The sequence below is a fragment of the Canis lupus genome, chromosome 13 (assembly GCF_011100685.1).
Source record: "Canis lupus familiaris isolate Mischka breed German Shepherd chromosome 13, alternate assembly UU_Cfam_GSD_1.0, whole genome shotgun sequence".
NCBI lineage: Eukaryota > Metazoa > Chordata > Mammalia > Carnivora > Canidae > Canis > Canis lupus.
The window spans coordinates 25,743,220-25,764,823 of record NC_049234.1 but is presented as its reverse complement, the minus strand read 5'-3'; the positions used below and the strand labels follow the sequence as shown (position 1 = coordinate 25,764,823).

At 52.9% G+C, this 21,604-nt stretch overlaps 1 protein-coding gene and 1 long non-coding RNA gene across 34 annotated transcripts in view; one reads left to right on the top strand and one right to left on the bottom strand.

Moving 5' to 3' along the window:
• The window catches only part of LOC102151812, a 237,951-nt gene that overhangs the window by 152,621 nt on the left and 63,726 nt on the right, over positions 1-21,604 (bottom strand). For 25 of the 33 annotated variants that reach the window (XR_005368676.1, XR_005368657.1, XR_005368655.1 and 22 more), the window contains exon 2: positions 13,623-13,970. This is a non-coding gene — a long non-coding RNA (uncharacterized LOC102151812). The other 8 variants (XR_005368682.1, XR_005368687.1, XR_005368686.1 and 5 more) reach the window with 8 other exon arrangements.
• LOC100856037 (60S acidic ribosomal protein P1-like) lies at positions 3,393-3,772 on the top strand. The gene is given in 1 exon segment (XM_038555516.1): positions 3,393-3,772. A coding segment is annotated over 1 exon segment (345 nt). The 3' UTR covers positions 3,738-3,772.

The following is a 21,604-nucleotide window of genomic DNA, read 5'->3' as shown; positions in this document are numbered from 1 at the left end:
TAATCCAGAAGCATCTCAACCAGTCTCCTGAGAGTTCATCCAGCAGCAAACGTGAGCTGGCCCCATAAAAAGGGCTTTGAGGGGATCCCTGGGTGGCTCAGCGGATTAACTCCTGCCTTTGGCCCAGGGTGTGGTCCTGGGGTCCCCGGATCGAGTCCCACATCGGGCTCCCTGCATGGAGCCTGCTTCTCCCTCTGCCTGTGTCTCTGCACCCGCCCCCCACCTCCGTCTCTCATGAATAAATAAACAAAAAAAATTTTTTTTAAAAAAAGGGGTTTTGAAATACACTGTGAGCCCAAACCTGTTCCTCCCACTGGACAAGCTCCCAGGCTCATAGGAGAGACAGACCCACACGGCGGGAGCCAACAGCAGGTAAGTGCCTATGAGCAAGGGGCACAGGACAACCAGCCCTGCGCAGGAGCCAGAGGAGGCAGGTTCTAAAGCCAAGGTCGGTGGGGCCCGGGAGAGGTGGGAAGCGCCCGTCAGAATGTGCAGTATGTCCCCTGTCCCCATCTGTCCCCACCGGTGATGGCGGCGTGCTTCACCTCCTCGTGACCGTGGCCCCAGTGCCACGCCGGTACAGACACCTGGGGTGACCCTTCCATCTAGGGAAGCATGCCAGAAAGCTGGCAGTCCTGAGAGATCCAATCTCAAGGTCCCAGGTGATGTGAGCGTTTAACCAGAGGTCCCACCGGGGGCTGAGAAGTGGGCGCGGAGCCCCCAAGACCAGAGGAAGCACCGGCGCTCCGAATGCCCACCGTGCCCAGCACGTGACGCCTGCAGACGACCACGTGTCAAGACCGAAGCCGGGCTGTGTTTTCCGGGGCCATACCACATGTCGCCTCCACGTACTACCCAGAAAAAAAGAAAGGAAAAAGGCAAATTCCAGAAAGATGAGGCAGCCACAAGATGAAGATAGAGAACGGCATGAATGATGCGTGATGGAATTTCCTCCTTAGTCACTGGAAGGCGCAGGAACCCGACTCCAGGCAAGGGAGGCCTCTCATGCCCGTGAATTGGCCCCTTGTTCTCCGTCGGGGAGAAAGTTAAACGAGGAAGAAGCTAAAGTTAAACGAGGAAGAAGCCGGGTGTGGAACGCGCACCCCTGTCCTGCTCTTCCTTTCCCTCCGCCCTCACCCCTCCCCACCCAGGCCCTGCCACCCCCTCCTCGCATCCCCCACAGATGTCGGGCTGGGAAGACCCCACATCCACCATCCCTAGAGAGGTAACTAAGGAAACAGGGCCCTTTAAAATGGTGAGAACTTCGTGGGAAAAAAAAAGACTTCGCATCTCTCTCTCTGCAGCCCGGGCTTACTGACCCAAGTCTGGTCATTGGAGCCTCTGAGTAAAATCCAGGAGTCCATCCACAGTGGGGTGTGGATGGTCTGCAGGAGGTTTTTTCCTGCCTGCCACCCCTGCCCCCCTTTCTCCCTGATGGCCACCAGGCCCATGTCCACCCAGCAAACCAACAGAGCTGGGATGTAACCCCCTGTCACCACCACCCACCACCCCAACAAGGGTTGACTTCTGGAGTCACTTCAGGGGAGACTGCAAATATAGCAGGCTAGTGCCCATTCCAACAGGTGAGAAGATCCAGCCTCCCATAGGGTCCCCTCTGTCCGCCTGGGACCAGAGTCCTGGCATCTCCCGTGATAGGTTGTAACACGTCTGGGGTAGGGTGCAGGCAGCCTGGGGAACGTGGTCAGGAGCCCCAGGGAAGCTTGGGACCCCGGCTTCAGCCTCACCAGCTGGGTATCTGGACCAGTCTGAGCCTCTGTTTTCACACCAGTGAGATGAGAGTCACACAGCATTCACCTCTTGGGGTTGCTGAAAGGTTTATTCAAATCTTGGCCCGTCAGAGCCATTCATTAAAGGGTAACTAATATACAAGCACGGTGCCACCAATGCCGACCCACGCCACACCCTCCACGACACTACACCCAACACCTCAACATCGGACAGAGCGGATGGGAATGAGACTCAACGTTATACCATGGAAGCATCAGGAGAGCGCGGGCTTCTCTAGACAGCAAAGCAGTTTCTCCTTACCTGCTTATGCCCCTCTCATCCCAACACCTGGGAACACAGGACGTCACAAGCGTCCCTAAGCCATTTCTCACCCATTCATCACACCAACGGGGGTACAGCCTGCTCTGCCCAAGCCTGAATTTCCCCCTTTCACCATTACTTTTGTTGCTCTCTAAACATTTTACATCCTCATAAGATGCAAAATGCCAGGGCTGCCTGAATCCAAAATGCAATGTCAACTGGGAACCTCAAAGCCATTTGGAGGTGTTTATTTTGGTGCTAACCAGAAAGCTAACAAAACCCCAGGAATGGCTTCACTCAGCCCGCAGGCAGCATCCAGGCAGCTTTTTTCCCTGCCTTGCTCTGGCTCTCAAGGCTTTTTGTAAGAATGCTGGGAACACATGGCCTGTCCACGAAGGCAGGGCAAGACAGGCACTCCCTGACGGAGGAAGAAGGACCCAGCTCATCCCAGGAGCTGCCACAAAGTGACTATGTGACTGGCTCTGAACCACCGTGGGGTCACTTGTAAATAAAATAGTGAGAATGCCTGCCAGGCTTCATCTAACACTGAGCATGTGTTGGGTGCTGTGCTAAAGCCTTCACGTAGTATCTCATTTAAACCTGGACCCCTTCTCACATGGAGGCTGTCTTAAATCGGTGAGGCTGCTGCAACGAAATGCCACAGACAGTGGCTTCAACAACCAACATTTATTTCTCACAGTTCTGTAGGCTTGGAGCACCAGCAGGTTCTATCCTTGGTGGGGGCCTGCTTCTTGGCTTGTGGAAAGCCACCTTCTCACTGCTCAAGGGGGCTCCCCTTGGTGTGTAAGCATACAAGGAGAGACACAGATCCCTCTGTCTTCCTCTTTACAAAGACACTCGTCTCACTGTGGGCAGGAGGGTGGGGGACACCCTCAGGACCTCATCTGAGCCTTAGCACCTCCCAAAGCCCCAGGATACCATCCCTTCTCATTATTTATATGTTAATATGTTTGTAAACTCATGTACAGTTTTTTGGGGGGGGAGGCAGTGGGAGGGTTAGAAATTACAAATAGAATCATTTGCTGTTAATTCTCAAATGGCAAACGGTTGGGCCACATGTTTTAAAAAGTCTAAAAAGTGTCACGTAGTGGAAGCTTCTCCTGGGCAGCTGTAGCCCCCTGCTGCCCCATGCGTGGCCTGCATGGAGTCATACCTACAAGGCAGAGTAAAGGGGTGGAATCCTTTAAAAAAAAAAAAACAAAACCACTCCTTTCCCCAGCTGCCGCTAAGGTGCTCGGTCCTTCGAGGAAGCTAAGGCCGCGTTGGGGTGAGGCCCTCACTTCAGCCAGCGACTAGCACCACGCTCGGCACACGCCCTCACCATGGCCTCCGTCTCGGAGCTCGCCTGCATCTACTCAGCCCTCATCTTGCACGACGACGAGTAGACGGTCATGGAGGATAAGATCAATGCCCTCATTAAAGCAGCGGGTGTGAATGTTGAGCCTTTCTGGCCGGGTTTGTTTGCAAAGGCCCTCGCCAACGTGAATATTGGGAGCCTCATCTGCAATGTAGGAGCTGGTGGACCTGTCCCAGCAGCTGGCGCTGTGCCAGCGGGAGGTCCTGCTCCTTCCACCATTGCTGCCCCAGCTGAGGAGAAAAAAGTGGAAGCAAAGAAAGAAGAATCTGAGGAGTCTGATGATGACATGAGCTTTGGTCTCTTTGACTAAACTTTTATAAGCTGTTCAATAAAAAGCTGAACTCCCAACAAAAAAAAAATACCATGGAATACCATCACTGGGGCTTAGGGCTTCAACATAAAAATGTGGGGAAGACACAAACACTCAACCTCAACAGAAAAACTATCATGACCCTACTTAACAGATGGGAAAGCTGAGGCCAAGAGAAGTTAAGGAATTTGCCCAAGGCCACTCATCTAGCAAATGAAAAGGCCTAGACTAGCTCCAGGCCCCTTGAAGCCACCACACTCCCGCTGCATAAAAGTAACACAAAAGACTCAGACTATCATAAACCCAGGGTGGGAGCCTAACCTGCCCTTTGGCTCCTCACCTCCATGACAGGGAGGTTGTTGCTACAGTGATTAAGTAAGGTGAAGCCATGAAAAAATACCAAAAGAAAGCAAATGCATACCCGGCAAAGCCACAGGGCCTGGCTTTCTCAGCACGGGGCCTGGCACGTAGTAGGTGCTCGACAAAGAATGGAACGTGAAGGCCGTACAGGGCTGTTAAGAACCGCCAACCCTCCAGACACTTAAGTAATGCATACCCTGGAGGAGCTCTCTCCTCCAGGTGAGGCTCCCCCTGGACATCCCCCCTACCCAGTATCACGTAGAGCCCTGTACCCTGAAACCAACCCGTCCCCAGCAGATACAGTGATGCTGGGCACACCAGCGAGGTCTGCAGGCAGGAGGCGTGGGCACCCAACTACAAAGCAGGTTATTTCATAGTCATACATATTATTTACCCATTACCAAACTCAAACTTTCCATTTCTAATGATGCAAAAAAGGGGGAGGAAGGGCAGGAAGCTCTCAAACTTTGTGTTTAATCCTTTCTCACTCTTCGTTTGTCTCAGCTTTCCCACAGCATGGATCTTCCTTCTAGCAATTTCTTCTCCACACCATCCACAAATGGCCCTGCTGCAGCCTGGCCTCCTACTCTCCTTTACCGCTCCTGAGATGTATGCGTTGCTGGCAACCCCATTCCTGGCTGAGAGTGGATCCCACAGTGGTTATGGTGACACCCTGTTCCCCACGATGGGGATCCCAGCTCATCCTCAGCTATCCACTCTTGCAAAGACGTGGCCTCGTACAGCCCCCCAGGAGCCAGCCGCCAGGGGTTCCCAGCCTGGTGACATCCTTCCTGGCGACATCCATCCTGGCTCAGCCACCTCCACCTGGCTCAGTGCCAATTCCCCCCGCCCCCATCCCCAATTCTTTTCTCTCTGCTGCCCAAGCTTCGGCAGGGGGCAGCCGTGGCACTGCTTCTTCTACGCCCTGCCTCTGGTCCTGCCCTCCATGCTGGCCTCATCTCCTCCCAGGATTCACCCCATCCAACAAGTAATGGGCTGGTGCCAGTACCAAGCACTGCTGACCAGACATAGGGATCCAGTGGCAAGCATCACTCAAAGAGCTTCCTCAGCTCGCAGGGAGACCCCCAGCAAACAGAGGGCCCCAAGTGGACAGCAGCATGGCTACCCCAACAAGGTGGATGGTGTGCGTCCCCGTGCATCATGCCCCTGGAGACACCCACACGTGCACCTGAAGGCGTGTGCAAGGAAGCTTCCCCCAGTGCTGTTTACAGTAGCAAAAACCTGGAAACAACTCAAAATCCACCAGGAGGAGCATGAAGGAACAAGCAGCAGCAGCTTACAAGCAGAACAGAGTGAAAAGATCAAACTGCAGTCGACACATACCTACGTGACGCCACCACCATAAGAATCTGTAAACGCATGAAACGGTGTTAGAAAAGGTATCCAAATAGATTTGTAAGGAAAGGGTAAGCCGTGACCTGCTGCATCGTACGTTCAGGAGGGGGTTACTGCTGGGATGTGAGGGAAATGGAACGGGAGAAGAGAGCCCCCAGACTTCCAGTGCATCTCTAGGCCACTATTTCTTTAGAAGCAGTGATCCAAAGCACATCCGCCTCATCAGTGAACACCTGTTCATCCTGTGACAGGTATGGGGGGGGGGTGTTAAATGACCTTCTGTGGCTTCTGGTTTGTGTGTCCCGGATCTGGACATCAAGCAAAGAAACCATCCCAAAACTGAGCAGGTTCGAGAGCCTGGCAAGTCAGTGTGAAGGATGCGGGAGGGAGAGGAAAGCCGAGAGCTGGTGGCCGTCACGGTGTGCCCAGCACCCAGCGTGGCTTCGGAGGGAGGCAGGGCTGCCCAACCCTTGAACACACCCCTAGAGCTGCCTGGCCTTCACCTTGAGGAATGTGCCTGAACCCACACCTGGGCCACCTCCAGACCCCACTGCCAGGAGGTCAGTCTCAGCCATCACACAATCTAACAGAGCCATGCTGTCTGGCTCTCAGGTACTTTCCCAGAGGTGTCTCCTTTGGTCCTTTCAACAAGCACATGAGGGACAGGAGGCCTGGACCACCACCTCATCAAAAGATGAGGAGCTGGAGCCCCAGAGAAGCCCCAGGAAGTGCCTGCGCTGACTCAACAAATGGAAGACAAGACAGTCACAAACCTAACTCCCAAACCTGACTTAAGTTCGGTGTTTACCATGTGTCAGCCTCAGAGGCGGGGACTCTTAACTGGCCAGACTTTACAGCTCAGGTCATGTAATTTCTACAATAACCAGCTCCCTGTAGGAGGAGACTAAGGTCCAGGAAGAGTGTCCCACCCGAGGTCACACAGCCAGCAAACCCCTGGATATACATGGCCCCTCACCCTCATCTCCTAACGTTCCCTGACAACCTCCCATGAGCATTTCTCCATCAGGAAACTCTTTATGATGAGCATCATCACCTTTTCTGAAAATGCAACAACAGACTTTCCGGGGCCCCTGGGTGAGCAGAAAGCTGAGAGCTTGTCCTGGCTAATGTTTATTTGTTTATGTGTCCTTCTAAACCCCAGTCCCTATTTCGGAGTGACTCAGAGAGCTCACCAGAGCAGCTGCTCTGGTTGGAGCCAGATAAGCCTCCATGGGGGAGGGAAGGGTCAGGGCAGTTCCTGGTAATCAGGTATCCCCTCTCCTCCCCAGAACCCCCACCCCATGTGGAGTCATAGATCCCGTTGGCAGATAGATGGATGGGAGGGAAAGACCCCCACCCCCACCCCCAGCAATGTCCTGCAGAACCAACTATCAGCATGGCCAGAAATTTGACGAGACAAAGAAAGGGGACAAAGCCTCCCAGCCCACACCTACCAGAAGAAATAATCCACTTCCCAGAGAGCAACCAGAGCACACTGGAGCACCGGCTCGCAGCCAACGCCATGTAGCGCCTGGCAGGTCCACCCCGGGCACCCCAGTCCCAGGGCTACGGACACGGACAGCGATCGGCACATCTGCCCCGGGTTGAGCCCAGGCCAATGTGGCTCATCGACAACGACGATGATGACAGCAATTTCCCAGCCCAGTGCTGGCACTTCACTGCCCAGCTCCAGGCTCCAAAGACTTTTCCCCGAAATTTCCATTAGCCAAAAGCAGAGAACACATCTGGAAACTGCATCAGTCAACGCGAGCCTGTCCTCTTTATCCTACCCCACGAGTCCTAACTGAATACACCTCTTGGGTCCTCAAGTCAGAATAATGGGAAAAAATTTCCTTTTTTTTTTTTTTTTTTTTTTTTTAAGGCACCTGGGTCTTCTTTCAAATTTCTCACACAGTTCCTTAGCCCCCTCCCACCTTTATAGCTGACAATTATCCCCCCATTTTTCAAATACGCTCTCCCTCTCCCAGGAGGGCCTGCCCTGCCCGCCCTGGTTGCTCCCAGTGCCCTTCTCAGGTTAACCAGGGACCACAGAAAGAGACTCAAAGTCACTCACCCTGGCCCAGATTTCAGAGGCCAAGGCTATGGTCCTGCCCCACTGTGTGAGGCTTGTTTTATGCAGTGACTATAATCCTTTGATTGGCTTCAAACTCGCTCAGGGATGACGGGGGGCTGGAAAAAGGGTGGGAGGTCAAGCAGAGACCCTTCTGGAATCTGTTCCCTTCATTAACTTCGGAATTCCGCAAGCTAGTGTTTTCTCAAGCCTTCTTACCCGGAGCATTCTCCAGGGAGAAGGGGGCTGAAATCCTCACAACCACAGGCTCCAACTGGAAAAGTCAGGACCCGGTTTCCTGGGATAAAGGAGAGGTGAGCTCCCCCCGCCCCTTCCCAGGGGGAGGAACTCACATTTAGAGAGTAAACACCAGCTGACCACACTGAGGTAAGAACCAGAGATTCACCAGTGTCTAGGTTCCAACTTTGCAGATAGACAGTGAGGTTCAGAGAGGCTTAGGAACTACAGCAAGGTCACACAGCCGTGGAACAGCAAAGCTTCAAAACCTGGTTGTGTTCTGCCCCAAGGACCACAATGTTCCAATAATTGCAGCTATCAGTCTAAGAGACAGGATCTCATGTGACACTCCCACCCATCCTGCGAGGTAGGATGCCGCGGGGTGAGGCCTGGAGCTCAGGCCTGCCGCTTAAGTTAGCATGAAGGCCTGTGTGTAATTCGGGAATTGAGCAGTGCATCCGACACAGAAAACACTCTAAGCTCACCTCCCTACACTGTTGCTGAGTGACTCCTTGGGAATCACCTGCCAAAATGCACGTGCCTTTAGGTTCCGTTACGGGTCAACATCACAGGCCGAGACACAGCAAGGCCTCAATAAACGTTTCCTAGATACATGGTAAAAGAACTAGCAGAGTCAAGGTCTTCCGAATTTTCCATAAAATCCCAACAAAAGCACTGTCCGTACACTGCTTAACAAGCTTCATCTAAAGACCATGTCTTGGGGCGTCTGGCTGGCTGGCTCAGTCGGTAGAGCATGCAACTCTTGATCTCGAGGTTTTAAGTCCCACAGAGTTAAGCGTAGAGATAGCTTAAAAAGAAAATCTTATGGGATCCCTAGGTGGCGCAGCGGTTTGGCGCCTGCCTTCGGCCTAGGGCGCGATCCTGGAGACCCGGGATCGAATCCCACATCGGGCTCCCAGTGCATGGAGCCTGCTTCTCCCTCTGCCTGTGTCTCTGCCTCTCTCTCTCTCTGTGACTATCATAAATAAATAAAAAATTAAAAAAAAAAAAAAAGAAAATCTTAAAAAAAAAAAGTACATCTTGTAACAAATTTTCTCAGTGTTTATAATCCAGAAGTTTTTCTTCTTCAATGACAAACAGGTCTCTCTCCCTCATTTAGACCAAGGAGCAAACTACAGCCTACGGGCCTCCGGCCAGTTCTTACAAATAAAGTTTTATTGGAACTCAGCCATGCCCATTCATATACAATACTGGCTATGTCTGCTTCCCGGACACAGAGGCAGAACTGATGACTGGTGACAAAACTGTGTGTCCTACAAAGCCAAAAACATTTACTACTACCCAGCCCTTGATAGAAAAGTCTGCCAACCCTTGACGTACGTAGACAAATATAATCTACCCTGTGTGTTGTGCTAACTTGGAAGTCAGAGCAAAATCTAATCACTCATCCTCAATGCTCTTTATTTCTACGTGCCTACAGGTTTTGATTCTTCTAATTCCATTTCAACATTTTACTTAAAAATAGCCGGTATTCCCTAAGTGTTTATTATACGTCAGGCACCGAATGAAGTCCTTCAATCTGTTCTCTTATGTAACTCTCACGACAAGCCCATGAGGTAGATAATATTACCCCCTATTTACCGAGGAGAAATGAATAAAAAAAATAAAAAACAAGGGAATGAGTCATCATTTGACTTCACAGGCGGGATATTTACTATTTCATAATTCAACCTCAGACAGTAATAGAGGATCTGATTGGAAAACTCTGGGTGCTCAATACACATAATGAGTTGGCCGTGCCGAGAGCAGTGGCCGCAGTCAATCCAAGCAGAATCACAGGATTATAAAGTGCAATCGTTCTGAGATTCTTTCGGTTTTCAATCTCGCTTCAGACTGAGCTGTGCAGTCCCTTCATCATGAATCTTCTGGATTTAGGGAGGATCAGTGAACCAGCCGGCGCAGCTGACATGAAGCAGAACACAGACTTGCTCAGCTGCGGAGTAGAGAGACACTGTCTCTCCCGGGTTGCGGTCAGAGCTGTGCCTCCAAAAGAGCACAAACTGCAGTGAGGACTGCATTTCAGATTCGGCCCTATTCAAAGCAGCTGTGTTTACTTGCTGTTACCTTAGTAGTTTTTGCAAAATTGGCTTTTTTTTTTTTTTTAAACTCAAATATCTACGCCCTAAGCTGCAAAATAACAGGTCTCCCGTGTCAACTGTGATCTTTTCCTATTTCAAGAGAAGGTAAATATAAAAAGAGTATTTTTTTTTTAAATCAGCCTGCCCCTCGATAACCTAAAGTCATTGTGCACACCTCCCCACATACGCTGAGAACCACCGGCCTAGCAGAGGGGAGGCCAAAGGCTGATAGACTGGAGTCCAAGTACCAGCTCCTCTGCTCTCTCCAGAGATAAGTGATAAGTCTGGAAGCTTTGTGGATCTCTCTGAGCCTCAGTTTATAGATAAAAGGGGCACCACCACACCCACCTCACCGGATTGGAAGGTTAACCAGGCATATTCCAGGCATTAAAAAACACCAGCCATTAAGTAGTTTCATGGCTGTTCATTGAGAAGCCTGGACTCCAGACCTCAGCCCTTGCCTTAGCTGAACTGTGTACACCCAGGGGGACCCAGGCCAGGCACCCCTGCTGGGGAACAGGTCCAGGGCAATAAGCCATCTCTAGCTGTGCTGGCTTGGGGGTCTGTGTAGGTCGGAGGGCAGCACTGCACCCCAAGCCCCAGGATGAGTGTATGTGCTGTCCATCACCACAGGGCCCCAGTGAAAACACGTGAATAAATAGCTAGAGGGTCAGACCTGGTCTAGCAGCAGTCTGGGGTAACAGGGTTCAAAGACAAACGGGTTCCTCCAAGCAGCTAAAGATGGACTTGTGGGATAAGGAGAGGAGGCCAAGCACACGTGCAATACGCAGACACGCAAACTGCCCACACGGCTGCACGGGGTGCGGGGCGGGGGGACCTGGAGGGGCCCCTGGAGAGGCCCCCAGCAGTTCCAGCAGCAGGACAGGCCTCACCAGCAGCACCGTCCACCATCCAACGGGTAAGTCCAGGGGTCCCTGGGTCAAGTCTGCCCAGCAACAACCTGGTTTCCACCTGTCATCCCAGAACAAGTGTTAGTGTGCTGCTTTCACTCTCAAGTGTCCGGGTTTAGAAGAGAAAGTAGACAGTTTCCCTGCCAGTGAGGGGTCTGACGGCCAAGAGAAGCGAGGTAGCCTGCCCCAGATCACAGTCACCAGGGGCCAGGAAGGAAGCAGAAATGGGTCCCCCTCAGCTCCAGGTCCAGCGGCTTTGGCTTCAGAGCGAACTATTCAAACCCTGGCCCTGTTCTCTGGGGAAACATGCTTTGCCTTTCTGTGCTCCAGTTACTCCACGAGCAAAAACCTCATACGAACCGTGCTTCCCCCACCGGTCTGCTCTGGGGTTGGAATGGAATAGGATGTGCCGAGTGCCCTGCACAGAGCGTGCCTTCAGCAATGGTGATCATTTCTCTGTCAGCGTCCACAGGGCACCGACCTTGCAGATGTGGGGCAGGGACTCGGCGGCCAGAGAGGAGGGGCCCAGCGGAGCCCTCTCTCACCACGACCATCCCGTGTCTTCTGATGCAGAGCCCACCCCTGTCCCCCGGGGAGGAGCAGGAGATAACCCAGACCACCACAATGGGTTTGTTCTAGGGAACGACCGATAAAAAGAGAAGCCGGGGCTCTGGGTCAGGTGATAAGTGGGAGCACAGCTGCCACGGCAGGAGGGGAGGGAAAAATAGCAAGAAGAGGTGCAGGAGGCCTGGGGGCAGTGCTGCGCCTTGGCCTTCCCAACTCGCTGTTCTAGCTGAGGCCCTCGGGCCCCCAGGACAGTTCTGCTGACCACTGCCAGCCCAGCCAAACTTTCCCGTCCTCAGAGTCCTCCCAGAAGCACAAAAGCCTCCTCCCCGGATGACTCCTCTCCCTGCCCTGCCTGGGAGGTTCGGAAGCACAACGCCCATCACGGGGCTGCAAATCCCCACTTACCCAAGGGCACAGGTTCCCTGCAGGCCGTGAGCCTCCAGGAGCTGGACCGCGATCCTAGCCTCACTTCATCCTGGGACCCAGCGTGGCACCTGCTTCCTCCACACGGGAGGGAGTTCTTATGAAAGCCTGTCTCTCCCAGAGGACAAAGAGGGCACCCAGTTCTGAGGAGCCCAAGAGCATTCCACAGCAGGCAGTGTTTTACACACACACACACACACACACACACACACACACACTCTTCTAAAGACCTCAAGGGAAACCTTTACCCTTCAGCTTGAATTGGCTTGATTCAGCATAAAACACCAGGCAGCTCCTGGCTTCCCGCTTAGTGTCCTCTCGGATAAGGAACCTCAGGTGAGTCATGTGACCCCGTGAAACCTCGCAGTTCTCAGCTGTACAATGGGCACGCCGCTGCCCACCTCGTGGGACCGTGGGCTGCTTACATTATATAGATGCTCAGAAAGAGAGCGCTTCCCTTTTGTCTGTCCTTTCCGGGAACACCGAAATACAACCACCAAGAGTCACCATGTGATCTGATGAGGTGAGACAGAATAAATAAGATGCCTACAGTGCAAGACAAACCTGTCTCCTGACCTCAGAGAAAACGCTTTCCAAGGCGGGAGGACCTGTGTAAGTGAACACCGAATTACAACCATCTAGGCACTCTGACTCAGGACTGTGGGGGATGACCAGAGGGGCATCGTTTCCATTAGAAGGTCGGGAAAGCCTCGCTGAGAGATGCCACTGGGCCTGAGTGGAACCGGGGACTCAATCAAAATCAAACCCCAGGCCCTACCTCACTGCAGTCTTGGTGTCCAAGAGCCAAGTGGCCCCAGGTGACCTGCAACCAGGAACCGAACACCAAGGCAACATTCCCCTCCCAGAGTCACCAACGTCAGAGCTGCCTATCAGGACGTGGGGAGGCCAGTCCTTCTGCTTGTCAACCACAGAAGTGCCACCGGCCTTCGTGCCAAGTCCAAGTCTGGCTGTTCCCTCCCTCACGCAGACACAAGGCTCCTTTCCCTTGCCTGCTAGCTCTTTGCCACTCGGCCTTCCCACAGACCCCGGGGACTGTGATCCCCGATCAACTGTCCATGCCAACCAAGCAGTACCGGGTTTGAAGCCCAGCACAGCCCACCTGGCTCGGGTTCAAAGCCCAAACCACACGCACCCTCCCCAGAAGCCTTCCCCCAACCCAGTGACCAAGCATGAGCATTTATTCCTTGATCCTTGGCACCGACCCTGCGAAGGATGATGACACATCCCCTCTGTTGAACACAGAAAGGGAAAGGCATCCATCCATCCAGCTATCACTTGGCCTGAGTCACCCAGCAGGTACTGGTCAGAGACGCCAACCCAGGCCCTTCCGGCTCCACAGGCATCCTGCGGACTTGCAACAATGGCTCTAAGCACAGAGTCACACGTACTTTCCCTATTTACTCTGGATATCTTCATTCATTCGCAGGCCTTAAAGCCCTTTCTGCAGCAGGAGACATTGTGTGTCAGGCACTGTGCTATGTCCTCACAGCACACTCCACGAGGAAGAGGCGCCGGCCTTCAGGGCACTTGGGGTCTAGTGGACGGAGACAGGCACGCCAACCAGGGAATCAAAGACACCGGACGGGCATGACGACACGCATCAGCACAGGGGACCGTGGTGGCTCCTGGGGAGCAACTTCCAAATGCCACCTGAAATCTCCACGTGCCCAGCACCCAAGCAGACACACAGAGTGAGCTCAGTAAATGCCTCTTCCCATTGAGACCCGGCTCCGTCACAGTGACTTCTCTCCCACCGGCCGGGCCAGGGTCCCCGAAAGCCCAAGCGAGCACCCAACAGAACATGCGGGAGCTGCATGCACACGAAAGGGACGGGCCTTACGTTTCACGGGGCGCCCTCAGTGAGGCTAGCAGCAACCCAACTGAACATTTGCATGAAGATAAGGGCAGAGACCTCCGCCGTCCCAGGAAGCCGCGGTCCTCTGACCCCACAGGCATCCAGGCTGCAGGGATCTGCCAAGCACTCAGCCGGGGCCATCCGTAAAACCATCATTAGCATCCAGACGTGTGCCGTCTGTGATTCCAGAGAATGCTTCCTCCACTCCCCGCAGCTGAGTATCACTGTAAATCCAAGAGGCTCAGGAAATCCTGAATGAGGCTCCATGCAACCGGCAGGCACAGCCATCAGGATGGGCAACTTTTTAATCCCTTTCTGGTCAAAAGATCAGGCCTGAGGATGGAAAGAAGAAAAATAAAATCAATCTTGTTAGAACCATGGACCTAGAGGAGTAATCACGTTATTATTCCTTCCTTATATTGGACCCCAATACACTTCTTGAGGAACTCACTAAAAATAATGCCCTGTAGCTCTGATAACCCAAACAGAGGTGAGGTAGGAGGTCAGGAGGCCTTCAGGGGAGTGTCACCTCGCACAGGCACCAAAGACCTCTCCGATTGCGAACTTTCTACTCCTTGGGGGTTCTTACAACTACCCCTGAGAGCGATATCTGTCATAAAGAGGAGGGGGAAAGGTTCAAGAAGGGGTAGGTGGCTAGCTTCGGGAGTCTGTAGCTGGGCCAGGCCTGGCACACAGCCCTGAGTTCCCCTGCAGTGAGCTGAGGGGGTTTGGGGTCAGCTGGTAGGAAGTAGTTCTTTGGGGTTTTTTTGTTTCTTTTTAAAGACAACCACAAAGCTCTGGCATCACTCCAGGGCCCATCCTGCACAGCGAGCTTCTTCAGGGCAGGGCCTGGGGCTCTTTCCTTTTCGGATTCATGCATGCAGGGGTTGCGGAGCACCTGCTAGGTACCCAGTACTGTTCTAGCTAGATGGGGATCCTTCGGCCTCCCCAGCAAAGCGTTCTTCAATTGTTCTCCAGATAACAGAGAATGCGGTGCGGAGGGCCTGAGGCCCAACAGTCACCACCCACCCAAAGATAACAAGGACGGCCCCGTATGGAGTGCCTATCGCTCACCCTGCTGAAACCTCTGGCCCACCACCGGATACAGGCCCCCAACCACTTTGGGACTCCTGCCTCTATTTTCCAGATAAGGAAACGAGGCACAGACAACTACCTTGCTCCAAACCAATGAGAGTAGAGCCTGAATCTGCAGCCAGTGTGTCTCCCAATTCTGTGCCCTGATCCACTGCTCTGCTCTGTGTGACCAGCGAGGATGAAGACCTGGAGTGACTGTACCTAAAACTTACTACCGGGCATTTCATGGGCATAAATTCCCCATTTAATCCTCTAACGACCTTACACGTTATAGACTATTCTTATCCAATTTGAGAGATGAGAAATCTGAGGCCCAGAAAGGTTAAGCAACTTGCCCATGGTCACACAGCTGGAAAACCACACCACAGAAATTTGAAATTAGATAGCTTGGCTCCGAAGCCTGTGAGCTTGACCATTATAGCAACGGCCATCAACATCAAGTGTTCTGCTCCTGCAGGAACAAATTTTCAAATACTTAGTGACGTAAAACAACACAAATCCATCATCTTATGTTCCAATAATGGTCCTGAACTTCAATCCTATCTACAAAGTCCCTCTTGACATGTAAGGTAACATATTCACAGGTCCTGGGAAGCAGGGCATGGACATCTTTTGGAGGGCCATTATTCAGAGCAACCACGCCAACAGGCATCCATCCTCTGCTGTGAGCATCCTTCAGTGGCCACGGGTCACAGGGTGAGCTTCCCTTGTCTCATTTAAACCCACTTGACATAGCTTTTAGGTCCAAGAGAAAGGTGGATTAAAAAGGAAATTTAAGTATCTAAATATCAGCCCCTGAGAGAGAAAGGCAAGATAGTGGTGAAAGCATCAATGTTTAAAGTCAAACTAACAGGGATGCCTGGATGGCTCAGAGGTTTAGCACCTGCCTTTGGCCTAGGGCGTGATCCTGGAGACCCGGGACTGAGTCCCACATCAGGCTCCGGGCATGGAGCCTGCTTCTCCCTCTGCCTATGTCTCTGCCTGTCTCTCTTTCTCTCTGTCTCTCAAGAATAAATAAATATTTTTTAAAAATGAAATAAAGTCAAACAAACAAATTCACTATGTTACTCGGGAAAAAATGATTTTCACCCTTGCTTTTCTCATCTATAAAATGGGGGTGAATCACTCCCACCTACTTCTTAGAACTAGGAGGCTGGTGTGAAGTGATCACCAGAAAAAGCCCTCCGCATGTCACTGGGCACCTATTCAGAGCTCAGGAAGCCAGTATTTCATGCAGCAAATGGAGGAGGCCCCTCGTCAGTCAAGCACAGCCCATCCTGGGGTTCCTCACGCTCCTCAGCTCTGACAGCAATCGCCACGGAGAGCTGATGGCCCAGGGCAGCAGCCAGGAGCGGCAGGGCACCAGGAGGCCAGGCCCCGAGTCCCAGGCACTGAGAGGGGCTGCTTCCAGCAGCAGGAGGGGGTGGGGACTTGGGGTGCCAGCCCCACTCGATGGTAGGGGAGAGGAGGAGGGCCGCGGTCTGTTAAATATTCACAGAGGCCCACGGGCAAGGCTGAAGCCAAGTCTGTTTTGTTGGGGTCAGGTACATTAAAGCTCTGTCACCCGAGGAAGAATTATTCCTCGGTCTGCTGGGTGTCACTGCAGCCGAGCCGCAGACCCGCCCCAAGGCAACAGCCCCACCGTGGGCTTCACCTGCAAGAACTCAAGGTATGGTTTGGCTCGGGGCATGATGCCAGGGTCCTGGGATCGAGTTCTGCATTGGACTCCCTACAGAGAGCCTGCTTCTCCCTCTGCCTGTGTCTCTGCCTCTCCGTCTCACATGAATAAATAAATAAAATCTTAAAAAAAAAAAAGAAAGAAAAGAAAAGAACTCCAGGAGCAGCACGGCACATCTGTCCTGTCATCCCACAGTAACACTCTCTCTTGGGGAGCATCTTTACTTTCTCTGCTATGTGATTCCCTTTCTAGGCATGTGCTTCTCCTAACAAATTGGCCAAAATGAAAAAGATGGTCAATACCATCCAGTGGCACCAGAATTCTCCTCCAAGCTGGTGGATGGACGATCTGAAGAAACACCGGCAACCACTCTGAGAAATGGTTTGGCGTTATCCACTAACACTGAATAGATATGCACCCTGGGACCCAGTGGTTCCACGCCTACATATAAGCTCCCCAAAAATGTGTTACCTGTTCACCAAAAGGTAGGTCTTGGGATGTGCACGGCAGCCCTATCCATAACAACCCAGCACCTGCAAACGACTGAAATGCCCATCAACAGTAGAAGGGACTTTAAAAACACACGTGCAGAGGCGCCTACGTGGTTCAGTCAGTTGAGCACCCGACTCTTGGTTTCAGCCCAGGTCATGATCTCTGGATCCTGGGATGGAGCCCCGCGTCGGGCTCTGTGCTCAGCAAAGTGTCTGCTGGAGATTCTCTCCCTCTCCCTCTGCCTCTGCCCACACCTGTGCTCGGAAGGAAGGAAGGAAGGAAGGAAGGAAGGAAGGAAGGAAGGAAGGAAGGAAGGAAGGAAAAGAAAAAGAAGGAAGGAAGGAAGGAAGGAAGGAAGGAAGGAAGGAAGGAAGGAATTACGGAAGAAGTAAAGAAAGAAGACCGAAAGAATAACAGTAAAGAAATAGAAGAAAGAAATAGCAGACTAAATCAAGAAAGAGAGACGAAAGAAAGCACCCAAATCCTCCCTCCAGCCCTCTCCCCCCCTCCACCGCCTCCCTCCCTTCCTCCCGCCCTCCACCCCTCCCGCCGACAAGAATCCTTAGGAGGAAGGAAGGAAGGAAGGAAGGAAGGAAGGAAGGAAACCTTAAAGCACACACACATGCAGCAGAACAATACAGAGGGATGAAAACAAGCCACAACCACGCACAACACAGGAACACGACTCATGATCATAAGTTTGAGTGAAAGAAGCCAGACACAAGGGAGCACATGATGGTGTTATTTATATTAAACACATAAAGGGGCGTCTGGTGGCTCAGTCAGTTGGGCATCTGACTCCTGACTTAGGCTCAGGTCATGATCTCGGGGCTCTGGGATGGAGCCCCACTCAGCAGGGAATTTGTGTCTCTCCCCCTCTCCCTCTGCTTGCACTTTCTCCCTCAAATAAATAAATAAATCTTAAAAAAATAAAAAGTAGGGGCAGCCCGGGTGGCTCAGTAGTTTAGCACCGCTTTTGGCTCAGGGCCTGATCCTGGAGACCCGGGATCGAGTCCCACATCGGGGTCCCTGCATGAGGCCTGCTTCTCCCTCTGCCTGTGGCTCTGCCTCTCTCTCTCTCTCTCTCTGTCTCTCTGCCTCTCTCTCTCTCTCTCTGTCCCTCTGTCTCTCATGAATAAATAAAATAAAATCTTTTAAAAAAAAGTAAACACATAAGAAGGTTAAACTATGCTGTGAGGAATCAGGACAAGGTGATCCTGAGTGAGGGGGAAGGGACAGTTAGTGACCGGAAGGCATCAGGTGCGGCCCCTGAGATGTGCGTGACCTTCCGTTCATCCAGGTGCTGGCTACACACCCATGTGCTGTTTGTGAAGTCTTACCAAGCTGTCCATGTACGTAGAATATACAGATTTTCGGGCAGCCCAGGTGGCTCAGCAGTTTAGCGCCGCCATCAGTTCAGGGCGTGATCCTGGAGACCCAGGATCGAGTCCCACGTCGGGCTCCCTGCATGGAGCCTGCTTCTCCCTCCCTCCCTCCCTCCCTCCCTCTCTCTCTCTCTCTGTCTCTAATAAATAAATAAAATCTTAAAAAAAATATATACGGATTTTCTAGTGCCTGTCACACCTCAATGGAAGGTTGGTTAACCTTTTTTAATCACTCCTGTGAAAGTATGCCGCTGGCACGCTGCTGCCTCGGGAACACCCCTCAAGGCCTGGGAATCGGCACCTGCCAGCTTTCCCTTCTCCTCCGTACCTTCACGGCCTGCCGCCTCCCAGCTGACCCTGCCCCCAGAGGGCACAGAGGGAAACACTCTGCAAATAAACGTGTTCTGGCCTGGTGGCGAGGAATCCCGCTTGGAATTGCCTTGCAAGAAAATCCAGTCCCCAGCCCCATTCTCTTGGCTGAGTCTCTCTCCCTTCTCGGCCTCCCAGGATGTCTGGCCCAAATAGGTCATTTCCTTCTTGACCCTCCCTAGGTCCACCAGCTGGCCCCCTGCAGTGGGCATTTTGAAGAAAAACAGAACACAGGCCAGCCTCTAATTCCTACCCAACACTGAGACAGCACGTTGGTACAGCAGTAACCCTTAAATACGGGATGCACGGAGGGATGCTCTGGTAACCGGAAGATTCCAGGTGTCCTGGGATGGCCCAGAGTGGTGAACGGGGGTACAGGGCACGTACTGCGCAGAGCCGGGTCAGGTAGGCCCTGGCACCCACGTGTGAGAAAAGCACGGTTCGCAGCGGGAGCCAGGGTGAGCATCTCCCCGGTGTGCCTGGCTGTGTGCGGTCCCTTCTCTGCTGCTAGGTGTCCTGGACTCTGCGGGGGTGCTCTCCCCACCCCCCCAGCCTTTCTGCTCTTGCCACAGCGATCAGTCCCACTGTTAATTTCACTGTGGACAAGCGTCAGCACATGGTGAGCACAGCGCCCCTGGACGCTGGACGCGGGGCACGGCCTGGGCCATCGAGGCGGACAGAGCTGTTCTCGGGTGCGGGGGCCCAGGCGAGAAGGCCCTCCCGCTCTGTGCGTGCCCCGCTTGCTCCCCCTGGGTCTGTGAGGAATCTCAGGATTCCCTCGACGCTGATGCCACAGAAGAGGTGTCTGCTTTATCTTTTTCTGATGAAGGGAGAGGCAGCAGCGGTTCCTCTGGCCGTATTCACATTATTTCTCTGTGGTACCCCGAGAGCCGGGGCCTGTCTAACCTGGGAAGATAAATCAAGGAGATTTGTTCCCAGAGAAAGCGGCAGCTGTCCTCCCGCTGACAGACTCTATTTTTGCTTCATTTCAGTTTCTCCCCAACGTGTGCTGGGAAGACACGGATCAGCTGCCCTGGAATTCCCAAGCCTTCCAGCACACGCTCCCCCCTTGCTCCCCCCTTGCACTCACGCTCCCCCTTGCACTCACCTGATTCATCAATCAGGGGATGGGTGGGGGAGGGGATGAGGTAGGGCTTGGAGGCAAAATAAACCTGGCGTGAATGGCAATGCCCAGGTCAGTCACTAGCCGTGGGCACACCCCTTAAGCTCTGTGAAAGTGTTTGCTCATCTATTTAATAAAAATAAAGAATTAGGGACACCTGGGTGGCTCAGCGGTTGAGCGTCTGCCTTTGGCTCAGGGCGTGATCCTGTAGTCCTGGGATGGGGTCTCCGCATCATCCCTGCTTCTCCCCCTGCCTGTGTCTCTGCCTCTCTCTGTGTGTCTCTCATGAATAAATTAAAATCCTCTAAAAAATAAATAATTAAAATGCATGTCCTCTGGGGTTCATACATGGATGAGAGATTGTTCTACGAGGCACTCAGCAAATACACCTGCCCGAAGTGGGCTCACAACTCACATGGAGCATCAGCTCTACCCTTGATGGCTCGATCCACCAGTATTACTGCTATCCCCCACCACTTAGGCTTAAGAGATGCAAAGTGAACCCAGTCCCACTCACTAATGTCAGTAAGAGTCTGAGGATGGTCCTCTGGGCTCTGCCGACACCGTGGGCTTACACAGGAGGGCCAAGGGAGCCCGCACAGCATGAGCCCTTCTATGGCCAGGTAACGTCACCTGCATTATGTAAGGGAGACCTCTGCTCACAGCTCTGACGGACACTGGTTGGAGCCAGTCTTTAAAAATACTGGCATTCGGGTTCAGCCAGGCTCCAGAAGTCTTGTATAGCACTTGGGAACTCAATACATGCTCAAGGAAGTGTTGGCTGGAATCATGCTGGGAGCTGGAAATCAAGTCAATCAAGACTGACAGGACCCCTGCCTTCAGGGAGCTTCCAGGCTATACCAAGAGATGCAGGGACGTGAACATGCGGACAATGCATGTCCATAATTGAAAGCACCAGGCAGTGTCCAGGCTGTGATGGTGGCGTGGCAGGAGCCACCCAGGGCAGGGGAGAAGAGGCTGCAACATACTGAATGTGAGAGGTCCCCGCACGTCAGAGCACAAGTAACCTTGGAATAATCTGGTTCAAGTCCCCCACTGAGCGGCTGCGACATGAGGCTCAGAGAGGTGACAGGATTTGCCCAGGGCCACCCAGCCGGGATCTGTGGGATGCAAAATGGGAAGCAAATCTCAAGTGAGAAGATGGGCTGGACACACAGTGCCGGGGACAGGAGTCCCTCCTGAACTGGGCAGATGCAGGGTGCTGTCAGCAGAAGGCAGCAGGACCAGAGGCTTGGCAGAGCAGGTAAGAACCACAGCTCCCGAGTGCTCGTTCAAGAGCACTGGCTGTTGTAAGTCACGTAACCTCAGCAACGCTGTGAGGTATGAACCCATTTTCAAATGAGGACGAGTGTCAGAGATAAGGCTGAGATATGAGCCCACACACTCTGCCTCCAGAGCCTTTTTGCTTAACCACTAGGCTGTCCTGCCACAGAAGGGTTATGTGCCGGAAAAGACTTGGGGGCAGGGTGACAGGATAAGAAGGTTCCAGAAGACAGAGATGGGGAAGCAAGAGCTAGACGCTTGGAAGGTCAATGAACAGAGACGCCCCAGGCATCAACAACATTCACGGCCAGAGTCTGACCAGCAAGATCCCAAGCCCGTGACCTGTCAGTAGGTTCCAGTTCTTGCTATTTTTCTGGCAGGAAGTGCCTCACATCACCTACGACACACCTCCCCTGGTGGCTCCTCGTCCGAGTGGTGCAGGGTCCAGCTGTGGCCTGGAGTCATGACACCGTCCCCACCAACCTCAGGGTTGCTGTGACAGCAATGGGGAGGTAGTCTCCCCGAAAATCAGCTGAGCCCT